The following is a 19,374-nucleotide window of genomic DNA, read 5'->3' as shown; positions in this document are numbered from 1 at the left end:
GGCCAGAAATAACTTATACATGTAACTTAATGTAATGAAAAAAAATGTAACTACTCCTTGATGTTAAATAACTCATTATTTATTTATTATAACTCGTTAAAGTGACAATTACAGTTGCATAGAAAACATGTTTGCTTGTTACTCTAGCATAAATCCTTTTAAATTGTGTCTGCTTATTAAAACCCACATAACTCCATTAATGAAGGGTCAAGGTGTCCAAGTGATTAAAAAAAATACCATAAAACTCAGTAAGAAAGAACTTGTATTACACATGTAACATTTTACAAAAAAAAAGGCTGTACACAGCCTTGCATCCAACTGATGGTTTGATGACAACAATTTATCTGCACACACACATATAAGACCTGCAAACAGCAGCTCCGCATAAATAATATGTAATCGACTAAAAAATACATGTATTTTAAGAAATTAAAAACTTTTATGCTCTCGCGGGCCAACATAAAGGCAACAGACCACATGTGTATCTTATGATCTTATTCAGGATGTGACCTAATTTTCCTATTTACCATAGTTCTCCTTATCTATACATAAGAAAACGTTTTTTACTCACTAAGTTGTTGTAAAATATGTTTACTTGGAAGTTAATTCTTCTACTTTACTATCCTAACAAATGCATGCAAAAACAAAGACTAAAGCTGAATTTCTTACCCAGATACAGTCTGGCTTATCACAGGAAATCATGTCTTCCAGCAGGTACTGGTGAGCTCCTGGCATGCTGAGAAGCAGCCTTTATCTTTACTTTCTCCTTGAATGAATTATTCACCGTCTTTCTCTCTGCTTTAAACAAACTAAAGCTATCACTGCAAGCTGGCAAATGGATTCTGCCCATGCAAAGAAGGAGAATCCAAATATTTCTTTATTCAAATGATTGGAACTGGCTCAGTTTACACTGGTGATACCTGTATGTGCCTGTCATCCACAGTTGGTGGGTGTCAGGAAAAATAATTATTTCTGGTTTTATTTGTTATTTTGTGATAAAAATCAATAAATAAATGAACAATCCAAATACGTCATCAATCTATCTTTTTGTGTTTAATATCAAGGGATTTGTCCAACGTAAATGTTAAGCAATCAGGCACCAACAAAAATTACCTGGAACCCTTTTTTGCTGCTTTTACTGATGAGCTGAAATTTTTTTTTGTTTTTTTACAGTTTAAGGGTATTGATAGTTAGATTTGCAATTTAAAGACAAGAGCAGCGATTAACTATGTCTTAATGAGAGGGGATCTTCAGACAAATGCTTGTTGGCTGATTAAATTACGAAAGATTAGTTCAGCCTCGGTCTCTGAGTGGAGACAGAGGGAGGAGAGTGACAGCTTACTGGACCAAGCTGGCCCCACAAAACCCCATTAAAGATATTACAAAAGTAATTATTGTAGGCTAGTAGATCCCTGCATTGGGACTGTGTGTCCTGTAGCTTGAGCTGCCTCCCATTTCCATCTAGACTCCTCGTCTGATTTGGCCCCTTAGTGTCCTCTTGGCATTTAGATGTTTCCCGTCCACTGGGAAAATGTCACGGCGGCTGTGTAAGCTACGGCGGCCATTGTTCGTGATGGAAAATTGCTGGGCACTGACTGGCCATTTGGAGGCAAAGTTGTGGCAGTTTTTCCCAAACTTCAGGTCAATCAGCTTGATCAGAAAGTATAGTCATTGATTCAATTCAATTCTATTCTATTTATGTTGCCCAATATTACAACAATAGTGGTCTTAGATTCATCCATACATCACAAACGTACCAGACAACATGAAAGATGCTCTGAAACTGGAAGAGAAAACTGATAATTACAGCAGCAGCAGAGATCTGGAGCCGGTTATTAAATAATGATGCATTTTGTGGTGCAAGCAACTCATTTCTAGGATCCCTTCTTTCAGAAAACCACATTAGCCACAAGAAAATCCAAGATTTTTAAATATATATAACAAAATACACACTTACTTGTATTCTGTATGTATCCCTCAAGTTTAACGACAAAAGACAAAGACAAAAACCATCTGAGGGGGAACTTTCAAGGAGACGTTGGAAAACGTCTCGTCACTTTGCTCAATGTCCCTCCAAAACAAGCAGCTGCTGTAAACTTCTTTAGGGCGGTTTGGTCTGATTGGAATCAAAAAAATGTATCAGGCACTGGGAGTAACAGTGGTATTGGCTGAAAACACAGATACTAACTAGATAATGTTGGTTAAAAAATAAAAGTTTAAAATCAATCAGGAAGTAAATAATCAGTTTCTGTCAAACTTTCTCCATTTCTCTTCCCGTTGTGTTCTCTACTGTCTGCCTTTTTAAGTACATGTGATGGTAGCAAAAACACGTCCTATCACATGTGTGTTACAAATTAAGTGAACCACAACGAGGGATGTGTGCTCTAAACATATGATAACCCTTTTTTTCACAGCACTTCAAACAATGCCGGAATAAACTACCATGACCCACTTTCTAACCACTTTTCGTTGAACGTGATTCGCGGATCACATTTGACAGTAACTCCTCCCACGTGTGTCTGGAGCGTCAAGTTTATGAAAACATTTGTAGACAAGCGTTGTGTAGCGAATCTGACGCGCATCAAATGAAAGTGAAGCTCAAAATAAAAGACCCAAAATGGCGGGTTTTAATGTTTGACAATTTGCTTAAAATAAAAACTGCCAGTAAGAAGAAGAAGGGACAAAAAAGGACTTTTATATTTAAAATAGTTTAAAACAGTGTTTTTCAACCTTTTTTGAGCCAGGGCACACATTAACCTTGACAAAAATCCTGCGGCACACCAGCATCCAAAAAAAAAAAAAAAAAAAAAAGGAGTAACTCATAGTCTGCATTGATCTACAGCCCCTCCGCAATCTCACGTGCAATTATTGTGGCAGAAAAAGCTGGAAGCTGCATCTGTTTTTTCTAAAAGATGTAATAAAAGTTAAGTTAGAAGATTTAAAAACTGTTTGATGCGTGTTCAAGACGTTTAACAAGAAAGACTCATTGTGCGCTGAGACGCTGTCACTTTAACCCAATGCATCATGGGAGATGTAGTGTGAAAACTGCCGCAGAAGGGCAGAAAGACTTGCGTCTCTGAGCTTCATTGTTTTATTCACTTGTTGCACGGTCTGATACCGGATTCTGTGGAAAGCTACATCGTTAAATACGAGATTTAGCTGTTATTTTTGTTGGAACTGAGAGACTTTATGAGCTAAATCGAAACAAGGAAGTGAGGACTTTACCCACTTCTGATTGGTCAGACTGATGACGTGTGATTAAGCCTCCAAGAATGATTGGTGGAGACATCTAAAGGGTTAACCTTGACTTTTCCACAAACTGCTGAAGCTACAGCTAAATCGCAGTACCGTCATTCTTATCAAACTGTCTTTAATAGAATCAAATAAACACAAAGAAAAAAGTATTTTATGATCTTTTATATTCCTAACTACTCAGTGTTTTGTCAGGGCCTGTTTGGATGAACAAAGAGTTGATAACCTGGAGATGGGAAATGTTTTTAGATCAGTTAATGAGGGCACTAGTGTGCCATGGGAGATGGTTAAAAACGCCAAATAATTAGTACGTATCTAGATTGTATCTATTAAGCTATATCTATACTGTATCGTCACAAAGTTCGTCAAATCGTTTATGTTGGTCATAAACGATATGGTCATTCATATTGAATCATGTGAAAGGGAACGATACAAAGCCCTTGTAATGCAAATCAAATTAATGTTTCTGTTAACCTTTTTGAGGCAGACTTCCTGGACTTTCCTCCTCTAAAAAGGCATCTTTCCTCAGGGGTGATTCAGAAAAACAGCGAAAGCCAAACCTTTACCAATACTATCTACTTTTAGAGTGGACAACAGTAAACGAAACTGCCTACAAATATCAAGCAGCTACAACCCCTGCAGGGGAGTATTGAGCAAAACAAACAGTGACCAGTAACAGAAAGAAAAGAAAAATCTGCCTTAGCCAACATTCCTGTTGATTTAGTGGTTTTTCATTTTCTTTGACTAAAAGTGTTTTTATTGGTTGACTTCTTTTTGTTAATGTGGTCATTAACAAAACATTTCAGCTGGAATTAACATAAAATGGTTTTTAAATGTTTGAAAGGTTAAGTGAGTTTGTCAAAGTTTAATTTAAGGAGGTTTTACTAACGTCCAAGAAGTTTATAACAATTTTTAATGTAAATTTACTCTTTTGCATTGGGACCTTAAATACTAAATATGATTTTTTTTAAGAACTCTGTGATGTTTCTCAAAACAAAAGCCCGTAGCTGTTTTAACCTTCATTGAAAAGAGCCGTTGCAGTTCTTAAAGAAACTTGAAGTAAGACGCTATTCAGAAATTGTGAGACTGCTCCTCTTAAAACTAGTCAGCCTTTGACAATAGAGCTGCAAATGATGGAAAAAAAAGCGCCTTATTTAAAAATAAAAATAAATGTTATTCTCCTTATTGAATGAGCTAAAAGCCCAGCTCAGGCCATGCAGTACCGCTGCTTCTCTACCCGACTTCATCTGCATGTGATAAAATAATCAACACTAGATTTTCGTCCATCAAATATCAAGTTGGGTATCTTATCTTTCACAGTCAGCCATCTGCTCGTCCCTCTGCATAATACAGCACACCACCAGCCAAATGTGGAGCGCTAGACTCAACATGTAGAAGAACACACATATTTGCCTGTCAGTTCCCAGTCACCAGCATTTTTGTGTCATAAGCAAACCCCAGAGGAAAAATGTCATCACCCTTTAGCCATTTCTGGGGTTTCCCATAATGCACCAGTTTCACTTTAAACTCTAAGTGTCTAGGATTTGTTTTTAGGGAACTATTTTATCTACCTTTGCTGTACCAGTGGAAAAAAATCTAAAATTTAAAAGACGATTTAAAAATTCCATTTATAAAAGTCTGACTGGAAACTGAGAACAGCAGCTGTGACAGTTTTAGGCTTAAAGGTTGTTTTTTTGTTTTTCATTCAAGCTTCAAATGCACTTCTTTTCACATTTTCAATATTTCTTTAAAGTTTAAAATATTGTTTTTAATTTATCATTTCAATAATTCATTCAAGTTTGCAACATTAATCATGGTAAAAATTGTTTTAATGAGTTTGCATTCATCCGATCACATTTCAGTGAGTTGATGTCTCGCTGTTGTGGTTTTGATGGCATTGTTTTTTAGAGAATGTTATTAGGGAACTACAAGGTAGCTTTTATCACATCACAGAAAACTAAATATCATATATTTATCCAACTCAATTTAATGTTTCTCTAACTTTGATTCTTATATTTTTCCAATTTAACTTGATGTTTTTATTGAACTTACATATGTCAAAGTTTAGGCCCACAGGTCTTGTCGCTTCCATATTACAGAAATTAACGACACTGGGCCGGACTCCAGATATCATGAACTCTGGCTTTTATATTAGAACATGCATTGAGCACAGCACAAGCGCTTTGGTCATCATCCTCTATCTGAGGGTGCAAAAAGAAATAACCATGAAGTTTAATGTCAATTAGTGCCACTAAACAAATCCTAAACAGAAAAAGTGTAAACTATCAAATACCTTTGAGTGCATATGTTTATTTAAAAAAGAAATGTTTTTAACAAAAGGTTAAGAAAAAAATTCAGAATAAAGTCAGTTACAAAGAAAATGTTTTAAATCAGATTTAAGTGCTTATAGCTTTGCACAGCTACACTTTCAGTTGAAATGAGTATTGTTCATGTAGCTGCAAGCTGAAACATTTTTTTAATGGAAAGCTACACCTGGTAGATTTTTTTTTAAATGATAATGCAGTTTTGTTCTTCACTGATGAACCTCTGCTAGTACCACGGTCGCAGCTTGTTGTCGCGCAGCGGGATGTCATGCTGCGAGCATGTAATGAAGAACATGAAGGGTACTGCTGTAAGGTAATGTGTTTTCCAGTTCTGGGGCATCAGCGTAACAAAAACATGTACCTGCTTGCACCAACGGAAGAGCACAACAGGCTCCCAGATTCAATTTCTTCTCATGAATTGGAGGTTCGAATTGTTAATCACATTTGTGTGGCTTTAGGCCTCTCTGTAGACTCAAAACAGGCGCTTTAATGAAAACCAATCCTCTCACAGGGAAGAGGGAAAAAAAGACTTAGCACCTGAGCAGATTGAAAGATCCCAAAAGATGGCACGTCCAAAGTCCAAATCTGGCCCTCTTTGCAAAACGCTTGGACACCCCTGAAGAAAAGCGTCTTTGCGTGGAAATCTGTATTTTTTTCCAGAGCAACCTATCCTAGACTTGGGTTTTCTGATTGATGAGAGGACGGGTCTGTGCATGGTAAGTGTGTCATTTACTTGAAGGTGAAAGTTTCGTGCACTTTCAAGTCTTAAAGTCCCACTCCAATCATCTTTTGAGGTATTTTAAAAGTATTCCCAGTCGACTTTTGTATCTGATTATAATATTATTTTGCTATTTTCTGGGACATATTTTCTGCAGAGCAGCAAGAGTTCATTAGTAATTTTGCACTGACCGTTAGCGCAGAGCAACCCCCCCCCCCCTTTTTTTCCATTTTTGTATTTTCTATGTCACCAATTTGCTCTTTTTCAAACGTAATTTCTGCATCTGCTCCTGTTTCACAGTGATTTGAATAAAGTTATACTCAGAAATAGAATTTTAATAATATTTTCCTTATATAAAATCAATAAAAGGCCATTAGGACAGGTAAAATATACAATATTTTTTATCAGGGTGGGTCTTTAAAAACCGTTCTAACATAGAAACTAATGTGCCTACTGTGACAAACAATATCAGGTTGTGTTGAGTTTTTATGTTAATTTAAAAAAAAAAGTATAAAATCAAAAGAAACATTTAAAATGCATTCTTTTTGTTGAAAAGTATAATATTAAAACTATGTGAGAATACACAAAGGCTATTTCAAACTCCACCTCCTAATGACATAATTACCACTTATGAACAACAGGAAGAGCTCAGGAGAAGGTCAAGGAACATTAAATGTCAGAGATCCTCCTCCTGAGGAAAAAAAAGGAGGGACTGAAAGGAGAATCTGATCATTCAATCTCAAAGTATGACGCAGTGTACTTTTTAGCAAATATTATCTGCACAGGAGGTCAGAGGACCTTTCTGAGAGTTTGCTTTAATCTGGGGATTATTACATGTCAATTTAAAAAGGTTCTTGTCTGCAGCACCTGGACAGAGGGGAGGATTCAGATGGAGCTCTCCTCCTATTGGCTGGTGGCAGATTATGAATTTCATCAACTCAAACTGCTGCATCTTTGAACTTTTCATTGCGTGCAGAGGGGGGTTGACACTTTCTTTTCCCCTTTGAAGCCTAAAGTTCCTCAGAAACTCCCAACTTTTTGAAACAGCCGGATTGTCAAATGAAACAAAGCTACAAAAAAAAAAAAGACCAACTAATCCCCACAGCCACATTCAGTGTCTGTCACGCTGTAAGACAATATGTCAGATTTTTCTTGTGTCACCAGAATGAAGCTCTCAGACTTCACACTGAGCCTCCCACAGAATCAGACGCAGTGACAGTAGAGATGATGAACGATATGACGACAAAAGCCGACAGATGTGATAAATACAAAGCCGAATGGCTAATCAATCTCATGTGGGTTTGAAAGAAGCAGAGGAAGACTCACAGCAGGGATGCCCCTGATGTGAGTCAGCACAGGCAAAGGAAGCAGATTGGTAGCGTTTGATCGCAGATGCGCTTAAAAACCACATGGCTGAGTGTTTGCGAGTAGGGGTGTTAGAAAAAATCCATTCTGCAATATATCGCGATATATTGGCGATACTTGTATCGATTCAAAATGCTGTCAGGACGATATTTATTTATTTATTTCAGAGCATCCTTCAGCGTCTGACTCTTGTTTTCCACTTTACCCTCCGACAGCTAGTTGGCAGCAGAGAACACGGAGCCTCTTTGAGCAGCTCTACTCTGCACAAAACAACAGGAAGACCTCAGCTAGAGGCAGCTTTTTTCTTTGTTATGAAACAGGAAGTACTTAGTTTTTACCAGGGATGGGTACTGAACTGAAACTCTGAGCCATGTTGTTGCCAGTAACATATAAAAACGTGGATTGCTGTGCTTTTTAGTGGCTCAGATAAGAATGCGTGAAGCACTGCAGCTTCGCAGCAGCTAATGCACTTAGCATAGTCTACAATACTGTCGCGAAAGCGGGCCAAAGTTCTGCAGAACCTCCCAGCAATAGATTCTAGTTTAGTGACCTGATCAATCAGAATGATGTGTACAACGCTCTGAAAACAGGGCCATATCGTGGCGATGACCGCTACTAGTTGACTTCCGCATGTGAGAAAGCGTGGCTGCACCGGTGCAGTGCAGACTGATATGTAAACAAAGCATCTTTGCCACATTGAAGCATCTCTTTCATCCTGTCATGCTGCTGTATCATCATCACACTTTATTGTTTCTGCAAAAATTTAGTGTTTTTTTTCCCCCACTTTATCTTTGAAGTACCACTCACGCTCAGTTTGAAAGTACTGCAGAAGCTACAGTTAGAAATATTGGAAATAAACAGCACTTTATTTCCTCAATCATACTTTAGGACCTTATTGGTTAGAGCACATTCATTTTTTTCTTATACTGAAATATATTTTGTGGTGTAAATCAGACAATGTTGACTTTTACCTTTCTATATTTTAAGTTACCAAAATAAAAGCACTATGAATTTGCCTGGGTAAAAGCAACTTATATGTGAGAAACAGTTGCAGTGCTTAACATTGTGATCATTCAATCAATAGAATTTGACGATGGAAGATGTATTGAAATTGAGGTAGAGTTTTTGCTAAGTCAAATAAAAAAAAAAAAAAAGAAAATGTGTTCCTGTACAATATCGTGATACGTATCGTATCGTGGGGTGCATATCGGAATACGTATCGTATCGCCGGACTCTTGCCAATACACACCCCTATTTGCGAGACTTCTTCTTGGTCTCACAGGACTTTTGTACGGTGGCCCTGAAGTGCTAAACACACCAACCAATCAGTCGATGCAAAAACATATTAAAGATCTAAAGCCACAATTAAAAAGGCAAACGAAATAAGGAAATGTAGAAATCAAAGCATAATAATAAATAAATAAAAATGAAACTTTAAGGAAAACAATAAGTAAGTTCCAGAAATTAATTTGAAAAGTAAAAAAACAAAAGACAAAAAATAACCTGAGAAAGTAGATACTTTTGGATGATAACGTTTGATTTTTGACGTTGGATTTTTTTCAAATGCAATGTCAGCATATTAATAACAGTTTTATGATCAAAACAAAACATATCCAATATCGCTTCATGCCAAATAACTTTTGGTTAAAAAGATTAACAAACATCATCATCCAATTAGCGATGTCATAATGCCAACCTTTTCCAGTTACTGTAAAAAACAAAAAGTAAACATTTCAGAAAACAAAAGGAAATTCCAGAAATTTAAATTAAATGTCAAAAAAAAAAAAAAGAAAACTGGAAAAAAGTAGGCGTTGATGACCTGATGACGTTTGTCCATCAGGCCCGGATTCAGCCAGCCCCACTATGGGGGGGCACGTAGAAAATCGAAGGCGGGAAGTCTATGATGTAGTTTTGCTGAGAGTTTGGGGTGTCGTATCTCTCTGAGCCCCTAAAATGCTCAGAAAAAGTCATATTGGTTCATCTATTCTTTGATCATTATGAGTTTTATGTTGGATCCTGCTTCTGATACTATGCACTGACCGCATACTATCTATATATCTATATCTATATATCTATATATATAGATATATATCTATATATATAGATATATAGATGAAACTGAACACAGAGCCTAGAGATGGAGGAAAACGTTAAAAAAAATTGAACGCCTCAACCACTTCTGTTGTTTCTTTTTATCTAAAAACACTTTTATTAGACATCCATTATCTGTTATGACCTGTACTTGTCCCCACGCTGAAGTATGCATGACCTACTTAAAGTGGACTTCCTTTCTTTTAATGGTTACTCAAAGTGTTGGTACTGTACGTGTCAAAAGTGTGCAGAATCTATTATTCATGCCCCTTCAGATGTCTTCACCTGCTATCTTTAGCTTGTGAGCAGCTCGGCCTGCTCTCCCCGCCGTTCAGGACCAGTACTCTACTCATGGTTCACACTACAGACTCTGCTGTTCACCGCTGTCAAAACCTGCCACCTCCATTTCCCGACGCTGCCGTCCAACAGCTCTCAGTTAGGCCGCTGATTCAGACAGCTCATGCTTGCATCAGCTTGAGGAGCATTTACCCTCTGCTCCCAAGCTGTGAGGTCTTGAAAGATCCATCCTTTTTACTCTACAGTTCAGCAAAACTTCCCATCTAATGAAAACAACTTCACCTAACGAGATCTAGCTTTGGCAACATGTTTAATCTGATTTTACTGCATGCTGATTGGTACTTACCCCACTGCGGCGTAAGCTTGAAAGTAGCTCTAAATGCGGCAGTGTTGTGCCTCTTGGGGTAACTCTGTTTGCCCATCTGTCCAACATTGTATGTAACAGATTAAAATATGCGGACAACTGCTGGATGGATTAACATGGTTTGCTGGTACATTAATGCTCTTTGGTGGTCAAAGTGAAGAGCTGATGTACGCTATTCATTTGGAATTTAAGACACCATAAAATTAAAAATATAAATACAGCCGGGGGATGGCATCCAGTCGAAAGCCGCCATAGAAAGCAATAAAGAACCAAAAATTCTATTTTATAGAACAAAATGAGATTATTTACACTGAACTTTTGCTGCTGATGTTGATCAGGAAACATTACAATTTCTTCTACTATTACAATCTATGATGCTGTTAATCCGTAAATTAAAAATAAATAAAAAAAACACCCAACTGCTACACCCATTTCAATTTGTTGGCTATAGAAGCAGCTTTGGTTGTTTTCTTTAAGCCTCAGTCACATGCACTGTCACAGGCGGGTCGATCCGTACGGGAGCTGCAGGACTGTCCGGGCCCGTGGAGGGGGGTACAGAGGAGCGGCTGCACCTTAAACGGAGCGCAAGCCCGTATAGCCACATCGGGTGACGTCATGGAAATGGAGCAAACCGTTGTTGTACGTGTGGTGGATGTTTCATGAAGTATTTATAAGGATGATGGAAGTTAGACGCACTTTTGACTATGACTTTGCTTTTTGCTGCCTGCCCTGTACAGGTTTGCCCCTTTTTTGCCCACAGACAGCCCATATTCACCCCATGGGGCAGTTGCGACTAAGGCAATAGCTCTGGGCAATATTTCTTTTTGACATTCAAATTCGGTTCAGAAAAAGGAAAAATGCCAAAAACTAGAAATCAGGTACAATATCAATACAGTGAACAAGACTTTGTTGGATTTAGTTTGAATCACTACTTTACAAAGACTGAAGTGTTTGAATTTGGAGTGACTGGAACAGATTTTTCAACAACAAAACTACCGAATATTTTGAACTTTGAATTAATCGTATTTAAGTTGCACTTTTCTGATAAATATATTGAAGAACATATCGGAACCAGAACAATCATTTTATTTTGAATGGCAAATCATATTAACAAAATAGATAACAATAATCCAGTATATCAGTGCAATACTGATACACATACCTACATCACCCTCTAGTTGTTGTTGCTATTTATTTTTTTTAAGAATTACATATATGGTTTACTTTTTCATACCGTTTGTGTATCGCTTGAACACCAAACACGCACAATCTGCAACAAAAGTCGCAGTTCTTCAAATGGCCAATGGAGGCTGGTTTCAGAGGGGAGCAATTGACTTAAAGGACCTTTAACATGCTATTCTGAAGCCTTTCAGAGTAAGCTAGATCCATTCTTATGATGATATATTACCTTTGGTGCACAAAATTACAACAAAAAAAAGAAAGAAATGGCTATTTTGCAGCTCTTTTGCTACCCAGAAGTAAGACGTCTCGATCACTGATGTTCCGCCTTTCGCTCCTTGTGGGTGCCGCCCGCCCATTTCATGATGTCTTAGAGCACCTAGAGAAGCATGTCTGCATTTCGCTCATGAAAACAAACAACTTTGAACTTCTGCAAAGGTTTCTGTGCACATTGTGCATGTAAAAAGACAGAGATTTTGCCGATCAGTGGAAAAAGTGTATGAGTGTGTTACACTGGGAGGCGGTGCTGGTAGTGCAGACTCTTCCTGAAAGGGGCTGTTCCTCACTTTGTGACATCACAATGTGAACTAGTTTTTGTGGGTTGGGAGGGGCTGGTGCTCATGCAGGATTTTAGAGAAATACTTGAACGGATCGAAATACCGCTTCGGGATTGAAGAAGCTCAAAAAAGTTGGGGTTTTTTTTGTGCAAATGTTACCTTATCTAAAGCTACTTTATAGTTCTTTTTTCTATGCAAAATAAAATGTTTATCAATTTCTGCTTCCTAATCATCTTAAATAAGTCACATCCCAGGCCAAAATGTGAACAAAAAAACCCAACTCTGGAAAAAATGGTGGATGTGATGGAAGAAACAAAAATAAATGGTGCTTAGCCGTTTGCTCTCTCATTAGCTGATGAGCACATATAAAGAAAAATGTAAAAAAGAAAAGTGTGAATGGAATATAACACAAGGATGATTGAAACTTCAGCTGTAAGATCCCACTCAAATTAATTTCAGTTCTTGATCTGAGCACTGCATTTATCCCACACTCATAAATGTCTAGGCCTTATTATAATTTTTTAACTTTAGTAATACTTAATGAAAATCAAACAAAGTCCTACTCTGAAGTCTTTTCTAAGCTTTACAGAGAAAATCACGGTGACTCAGGCTCGTCGGTGCTGCTTTGTCTCAATCAGCCTCTCAAACAGAGGACTTTGTAAAAAAAATGAGGGGATATTTTGTATTCCATCACCTCACCTTAAAAAAAAAATCACACAGTGCAGCCAAAGCCTTAGGCTAGCTACTAACAAAATAAGGTGCTCTGACATATTTGTGACACCCCAGCTCAGACAGGCGTTCCATCACCCCCCCCCCCCCCCCCCCCCCCTTGTGTTAGGACAGGAGGAGTTATCCCCACGACTTTCCTGCATTCGTCTCTCATTGGCCGTGACAAGCTTGTGTTTGTTCTGCGCGCACAAACAAAGAACTCCTACCTGTTCCTTGACAGAGGCGAGGATGGCGGAGGTGGTTTCCGACTCCGAGCCATCTCCGTTGGACGCATTGAGGACGGGGCTCAACATGGCGGCAGCGCTGGCAGTGTCAGAAGCCACCTCAGGCACTGGCATACCTCCTGGAAAACAAGCAAAGACGACGCTCCTTTACTTCTCCTAAAGTCACTTTGACATAGCCGCACTGATGCCGGGAAGGCTTCACACCTACACTCTCACTCAGTCTACGTTCATGCTGGAGCTGGAGACACATTCCCACATCAGATACCTTTTAGCTTCTCTTTCCAAAGGTATTTTGACTTGTTTAAAGATTACAGTTAAAAAAAAAAAGAAGCCATCAGAACCTGCTCAGGGTGAGTAATTAAGAAAAAAAGGAAATTGAGGGAAGTGACAGTCGAAGACATTTCTGTATTCAGTCTCAAATGTTCTGTCTGGATTTGAATTAAAAACAAATATATGCAATCAACTATTTGGAAATCAAGTGACAAACATTTCTTTTACCTTATATGTTGTATAAGAAAAAAAGTCTTGCTTCAAGATTCATTTTTGTGGGAGAAAATATTATTTGAAACTATTTTATTTGGAACATCATTTTTATATTACATATTTTCACTTGAAAAAATGTTTCAGGTTAAAAAAAATCCTGCTGCAAAGGGTTAGTTTTCTAGCATAAACTGGTCTGTCCTGGCACATTTTCCTTCTATAATTCACAGTGACTTATTAAGAAGCTACGTTCACACCGCGCTCTTGAACATGCGTTTAGCATAAGGTGTTCACACTGGACAAGCAGGGAGGGGCTTCTTCTTTTTCTACTGTTTACTAGCGCCACCTACAGTTGGGAAAGGCTTGGTGAGAAACATCATTTCGTACATAAAGCCCCATAAGCGGTTGTAAAAACCTGCGTGAAGCGAGAGTTCAACGGAAGTCCACATCTATGTAAATGCACATGTATGCACATTTACATAGACTCTTCATTGAAAGTGGTCCCCTGAACGTTCATTGTCCAGGGTGCTGTGAACGTCCCACCAAACACTTTGTCTTTCCAAAAAGAGATCTACTACTTGAGCATTCAACCAATTCTAGTAGCTGAAGATTTATATCTTTAGAGTAGCTTCCTTCACACAGCCATCAACCACTCATATATTAAAGGAGATGGTTAGGTAGATAGCATTCCAAATTTCAGACGTCTGCACCCTTTTTTAGAAAGGTACATTAGCTGCGAGAAAAATCCAAAATGGTGTCTATTTGTGAAGATGGCGGCCATACACTCAATTGTTACAAAAAATATTCATTGCCTTTTTGCCCCATTCTTAACAATATGGGCTGTTCATGCACAAAATGCAGTCTTTGAACTTGAGGGGGTAGCTACAGAATGGAATAATGTGTACTATCTTAAAATCTGGGATTTTCTTCTGGCTAACATGCTTTTCTGAAGGGATCCTAGGATACATCCTTCCATATTTGCAACTTGTACCACAAAATGCACAATTACTTTAATAATTGGCTCCACTATATGATAGATAATTTAGCCACTTCTAAATTTATAGACCCACTCTCGTAAACATTGTGGTTTTTTTTTTTTTTTTTTAACATCCAGTGGCAATTTTGTGATGTAAGAACTAGGGGGTTGCTCCATGACAACAGTCCCACCCACAACCCACAAATTTCTGATGAACTACCGCTGCTCTGCAGAAACTATGTCCTAGAAAACGGCTAAAAACTGTGTTATTGTTTTAAAAAAAGAGCACTGGGAACGCTTTTAAAATAGATCAAAGATGATGGGACTTTAAAGTGCTTGAAATATCGGTTAGTCTAGCATTTGCAAAAAAAAAAAAAAACTAACTTCTCAATTTAAAAAAACAAAGTATTATCTGTCTTTGGAATTAAAAATCCCAAAAATCCCAAAAAGCTGCTCACCACTGAGGATACACGAGGCTTCCACGGTTTTTCAGGCTTTTCAGGACAAACATTTGGGATTTATGGAGGCTGCAATTCCTGCATGCCCACATGTTTAGGAAGCCTTGCCTTTTATGGTAAAAGATGTTCCTACACACAATTCCAGCCTAAATATATAGGATGTTTTAGCTGCACCTATGAATAAAGTGAACACTGATGCATTTCTGCCAATATGAAATGTATTTAGAAGATTTCTTGCTGGTAATATATCTTCATGTATGATTGGAAAACGAACTGATATCTTTGATAAGAATGTTGTATGGGTTTTTTTTTCTTAAAGATTTCCATCCCCACTGGGCAAGCTCATTAAAATCCCTCTGGGGCATGTTTAAGGGATTTTACCATTTGTTAATTAGCTAGGAGCCTTAATCCCCCAGAGTTCTGTCACATGAACATCTCAGGGTTAAAAACTTAGCGATTTGTTCTCAGTTTCACGAGGACCACCCTCACAGGAGATGAGGATATGTGCACACCGAAGTTCCATGCTTGATGCTATGTGCATTTGACAAAGCGGAGAAGATGACGGGCTCCACGTGTAATCCAGAGCTGGTGGAACAGCCAGCTTTACCCATGAAAGGCATGGCACGAGGAATCGGCACTCACACATAAAAGCCGGCCGCATGCTTGTAGTCAGGGTTAGGAAAGTGTGCGTGGAGACAGGAAGGGAGGCACAAGTAGGGGTGATAGTGAGAACGGTGGAACAGCGGAGGATGATGGGAAACGATGAGGAGATGAGCACAGCAACCAAGTCTTTTTTTTTTGCATGCTGCTAGGCAACAATCTCTGGTCACTGAGGGCTGCTAATACGCCTGACCTGGTTCTGCTTCTCTTCCATTCTGAAGAATGCACCTCCTCCTCACCATTAATCTAACCATCACGACTTAAATTTTTTATAACTATCCACCTTTTAACTTGCACTTTGTCGTCCTTCCTGTTGCATCCTCCTCCTCCTTGTTGCCGTTCTGCTCTCTAAATGGATGTCCTCCCTTTCCTCCCTGCCCACTTCTCTTCACCTGACCTGCTTCGGCGTCTCTTCTCCTCTCAGCCCATTTCTGCTTTATTGCATCCGGAGGACGGTGACGGAGAAAAAGGATGACCCAAAAGGCCGGATTTGAACTTGCAACGCAACAGTGCCTACCTAAGCCCTTTCAGCGCACTCTCCTCCCCTGCCCCAAGCGTGCTCTGTGTCCTTCATAAACACACTTCTCACTTGCCCCCGTGACACCACTCTATGCTTCAAACTCATCACACCAGCTCTCTTTGCTGCGTTCTTCAACCCTCAGCGGAGCCGTCTCAGCTGCAGGATGATCATATGCACGCTTTCTGCGTCAGCTGCTTCCCTCTCTGTTCCTTCAGTGACAACACATTGTCATTACTCATTCACCCGTCAATTCATCTAAAACCTAATATCCAGCCCCCCACTCATCATAGAACCTTCCGGAAACAGAAAATGGGTAGAACCTGGTCAAACATGCCAGTTGCAGCTTTAACGAAATATCTTTTTTTCCCCACAAATATTCTGAAATTTTTTTAATGTTTCTTTTACCATGTGTACTTCTGGTCACATGTGGTAGAGATGAAGAGTAAAAAGTTACATTTACTTAAAGTGATACTTAAAAAACCCAGCCTGGACAGTGCTGTACTGGCCAATTTTAGACCCATCTCCAAGATGCCCTATATCTCTAAACTCTTGGAGAAAGTGGTCTATTCACAGCTGGAGGATTTCTTAAACCAACATAAAATTCCTGAAGTCTTCCAGTCTGGGTTTAGACCCCTTCACAGTACGGAGTCAGCACTGCTAAGAGTCAGCAACGACATTCTCTTGGCCAATGATGCTGGAGATTATGTTGTTCTAGTTCTGCTGGACCTAACTGCAGCATTCGACACCGTAGACCACAGCATTTTAATTTCTAGGCTCCAGAACCTGGTGGGGATTCAAGGTACTGCACTGGACTGGTTCAAATCCTACCTGGCGGAAAGAACCATGTGTGTCAGTTTAGGTGGTTATGAATCCACCACAGCTCGAGTTCCCTATGGGGTCCCACAAGGGTCGGTTTTGGGACCTCTTCTGTTTTCTTTATATCTGTTACCTTTAGGGTCCATTCTAAGAAAACATGGCATTTCCTTTCATTTATACGCTGACGACAGTCAGATCTATCTGCCGCTAAAAAAGGATAATCTCTCTGTGACGCGGCTCCTGTCATGTCTCCATGACATTAAGGACTGGTTGGCCCTAAGTTTCTTGAGTTTGAATGAAAAGAAAACAGAAGTTGTAATTTTTGGACCGAATGATTTTAGTGGACCGTCCCCGATTGATCTAGGCTCTCTGACTGGTTTCTTAAAATCAACTGTTTCTAACTTGGGTGTTAAATTGGACAGTAATTTTAGGATGGACCAACAGATAAGCTCTGTAGTGAAGTTAAGCTTTTTAAGCCTTTGCCAACTTGCTAAGGTAAAACCTTTTTTAACATCTGCACACTTTGAAACAGTAATCCATGCTTTCATCACGTCCCGGCTGGATTACTGCAACTCTCTTTATCTTGGACTCAGCCAGTCGTCTCTCTTGCGTCTCCAACGTGTTCAAAATGCAGCTGCTCGTCTTATGGTTGGAGCACGCAAAAGAGACCACATCACACCGATCTTAGCATCGCTTCACTGGCTGCCTGTGCATTTTAGAATTCATTTTAAGATTCTTCTGCTTGTTTTTAAATCTTTACACGGTCTTGCCCCGCTGTACCTCTCTGAGCTTCTCTCTCCCTATTCGCCGGCACGGTGCCTCAGATCAGCTGATCAGATGCTTTTAGAGGTACCGAGGTCCAGACGGAAGCTCAGAGGGGACAGAGCTTTTGCTGTAGCCGCTCCAAAGCTGTGGAATACTTTGCCGCTGGCCATTAGAGAAGCCCCTTCACTGTCCATTTTTAAAACCCGTTTAAAAACCCATTTTTATGCTCTGGCTTTTAACCCAATATGAAGACCACTGTTTTTCTAACTGTTTACTGTTTTTCTATAGTTTTATCTCCCTCTGTGTTTTCCCCCCCGTAACATGTTTTAATGTTTTTTACTGTTGTGTTCAGCACTTTGTCTCAACTACTGTTGTATGAAAGTGCTATATAAATAAAGTTGAGTTGAGTTGAGTTAAAGTAACTTGTTTAAAAAAATGGCTAAAAATTATGAAAAATTATTTATCATATAATAGGTTGAATTTACTGTATTTTTTAGCACTAAAAACCTTAGTTTTTTCAAAAATGACAGTGCGTCTTATAACCTTTAGCACTTTCTATATGCTTGGCTTAATGATGTCATAGTGATTTTAAGAGGTAGCTCAGTCAAAATGTCAGCCTGTGTCCGAATTCCTTCTCTATTCACTATATACGTTCGCCATTTTGTAGTGCTGTCCGAATCGACAATTCCTAAATCGAGTGCCTTAGACATTTCCCAGAAGTCTCTGCGAAAAATCAGTGTGCATCGATGCTCACTAGATTGGCGAATGTAGACCACAATGCATTGCGTCAAAAATGCATTTACATTTAGTTTTTTAATTAACCTTTAATCTTCTTAAATGATCGTCGCAAAACGTTCATACCAATTAGATTTTAACTTCGTAAAAAATCGGTGACATTGAAAAAAAAAAAAAAGTAGTGAGCTTAGTTTCCGAATTGCTTTTAAAATCCAGGGCACTACATAGTCCCGCACTCTAAAGTTTTTAAGTAGTTAGGGATTAGGGTGGGAATTCGGACACAGCCACAGTAATGTTTGTTTTAGCAATATCAGTCCCTTTTTTACGTGTTGCAAACATGTAAAAAAGGTACCATGTGTACGGTAACCTGGCTAACGTGAAGCCGTCTCGTACTGTTTTTTTTTTTTACATGTTACTAACAAGATTGGGAGTTAGCGTAGTCCCAGTAACGTTTGGTTTAGTAATATCAGTCTGGTTTATTACATGTTGCAAAAAAGGTTGGGAGTTAAACGATGGTAAATACACTAATACCGCTAACGTGTAGCGGTATCAGACTGTTTTTTATGTGTTACTAACAAGGTTGGGAGTTAGCGTAGTCACAGTAACGGTGCTCTGTGGTGTGTTACAACAAGCTGTAGAGTTACTGTGAACACAGATAATAAAATCTGACTGACTGACTTTTCTCTGACTCTTTTGTCTCTCCTAATGTGCCGCATTGTTTGGTGTACCTTATATAAATAATAATATTAATAATTGGAAAAGCACAATTTTTGACGGTGCGCCCTTTTGTGCAGAAAATACAGTAATTCAATAGAACTGAATGAAACACATGCCAAATCTACTGCAAAGTTGCAAATTCCTCTT

General features: G+C 38.8%; 1 protein-coding gene across 15 annotated transcripts in view; it reads right to left on the bottom strand.

The window, feature by feature from the left end:
* Positions 1 to 19,374, bottom strand: part of ctnnd2b (catenin (cadherin-associated protein), delta 2b) — a 199,455-nt gene that overhangs the window by 113,876 nt on the left and 66,205 nt on the right. For all 15 annotated transcript variants that reach the window (XM_078935532.1, XM_078935531.1, XM_078935540.1 and 12 more), the window contains exon 2: positions 13,083 to 13,219. In XM_078935532.1, coding sequence (XP_078791658.1) covers positions 13,083 to 13,214 — 132 coding nt within the window. In that variant the 5' untranslated portion in view covers positions 13,215 to 13,219. The remainder of the gene's footprint in view (positions 1 to 13,082; positions 13,220 to 19,374) is intronic.

The sequence above is a fragment of the Oryzias latipes genome, chromosome 17, assembly GCF_053564925.1.
Source record: "Oryzias latipes strain Hd-rR chromosome 17, Olatipes_Hd-rR_3.1".
In the NCBI taxonomy this organism is placed as follows: Eukaryota; Metazoa; Chordata; class Actinopteri; order Beloniformes; family Adrianichthyidae; genus Oryzias; species Oryzias latipes.
This window is presented reverse-complemented; position numbering and strand designations above follow the sequence as displayed.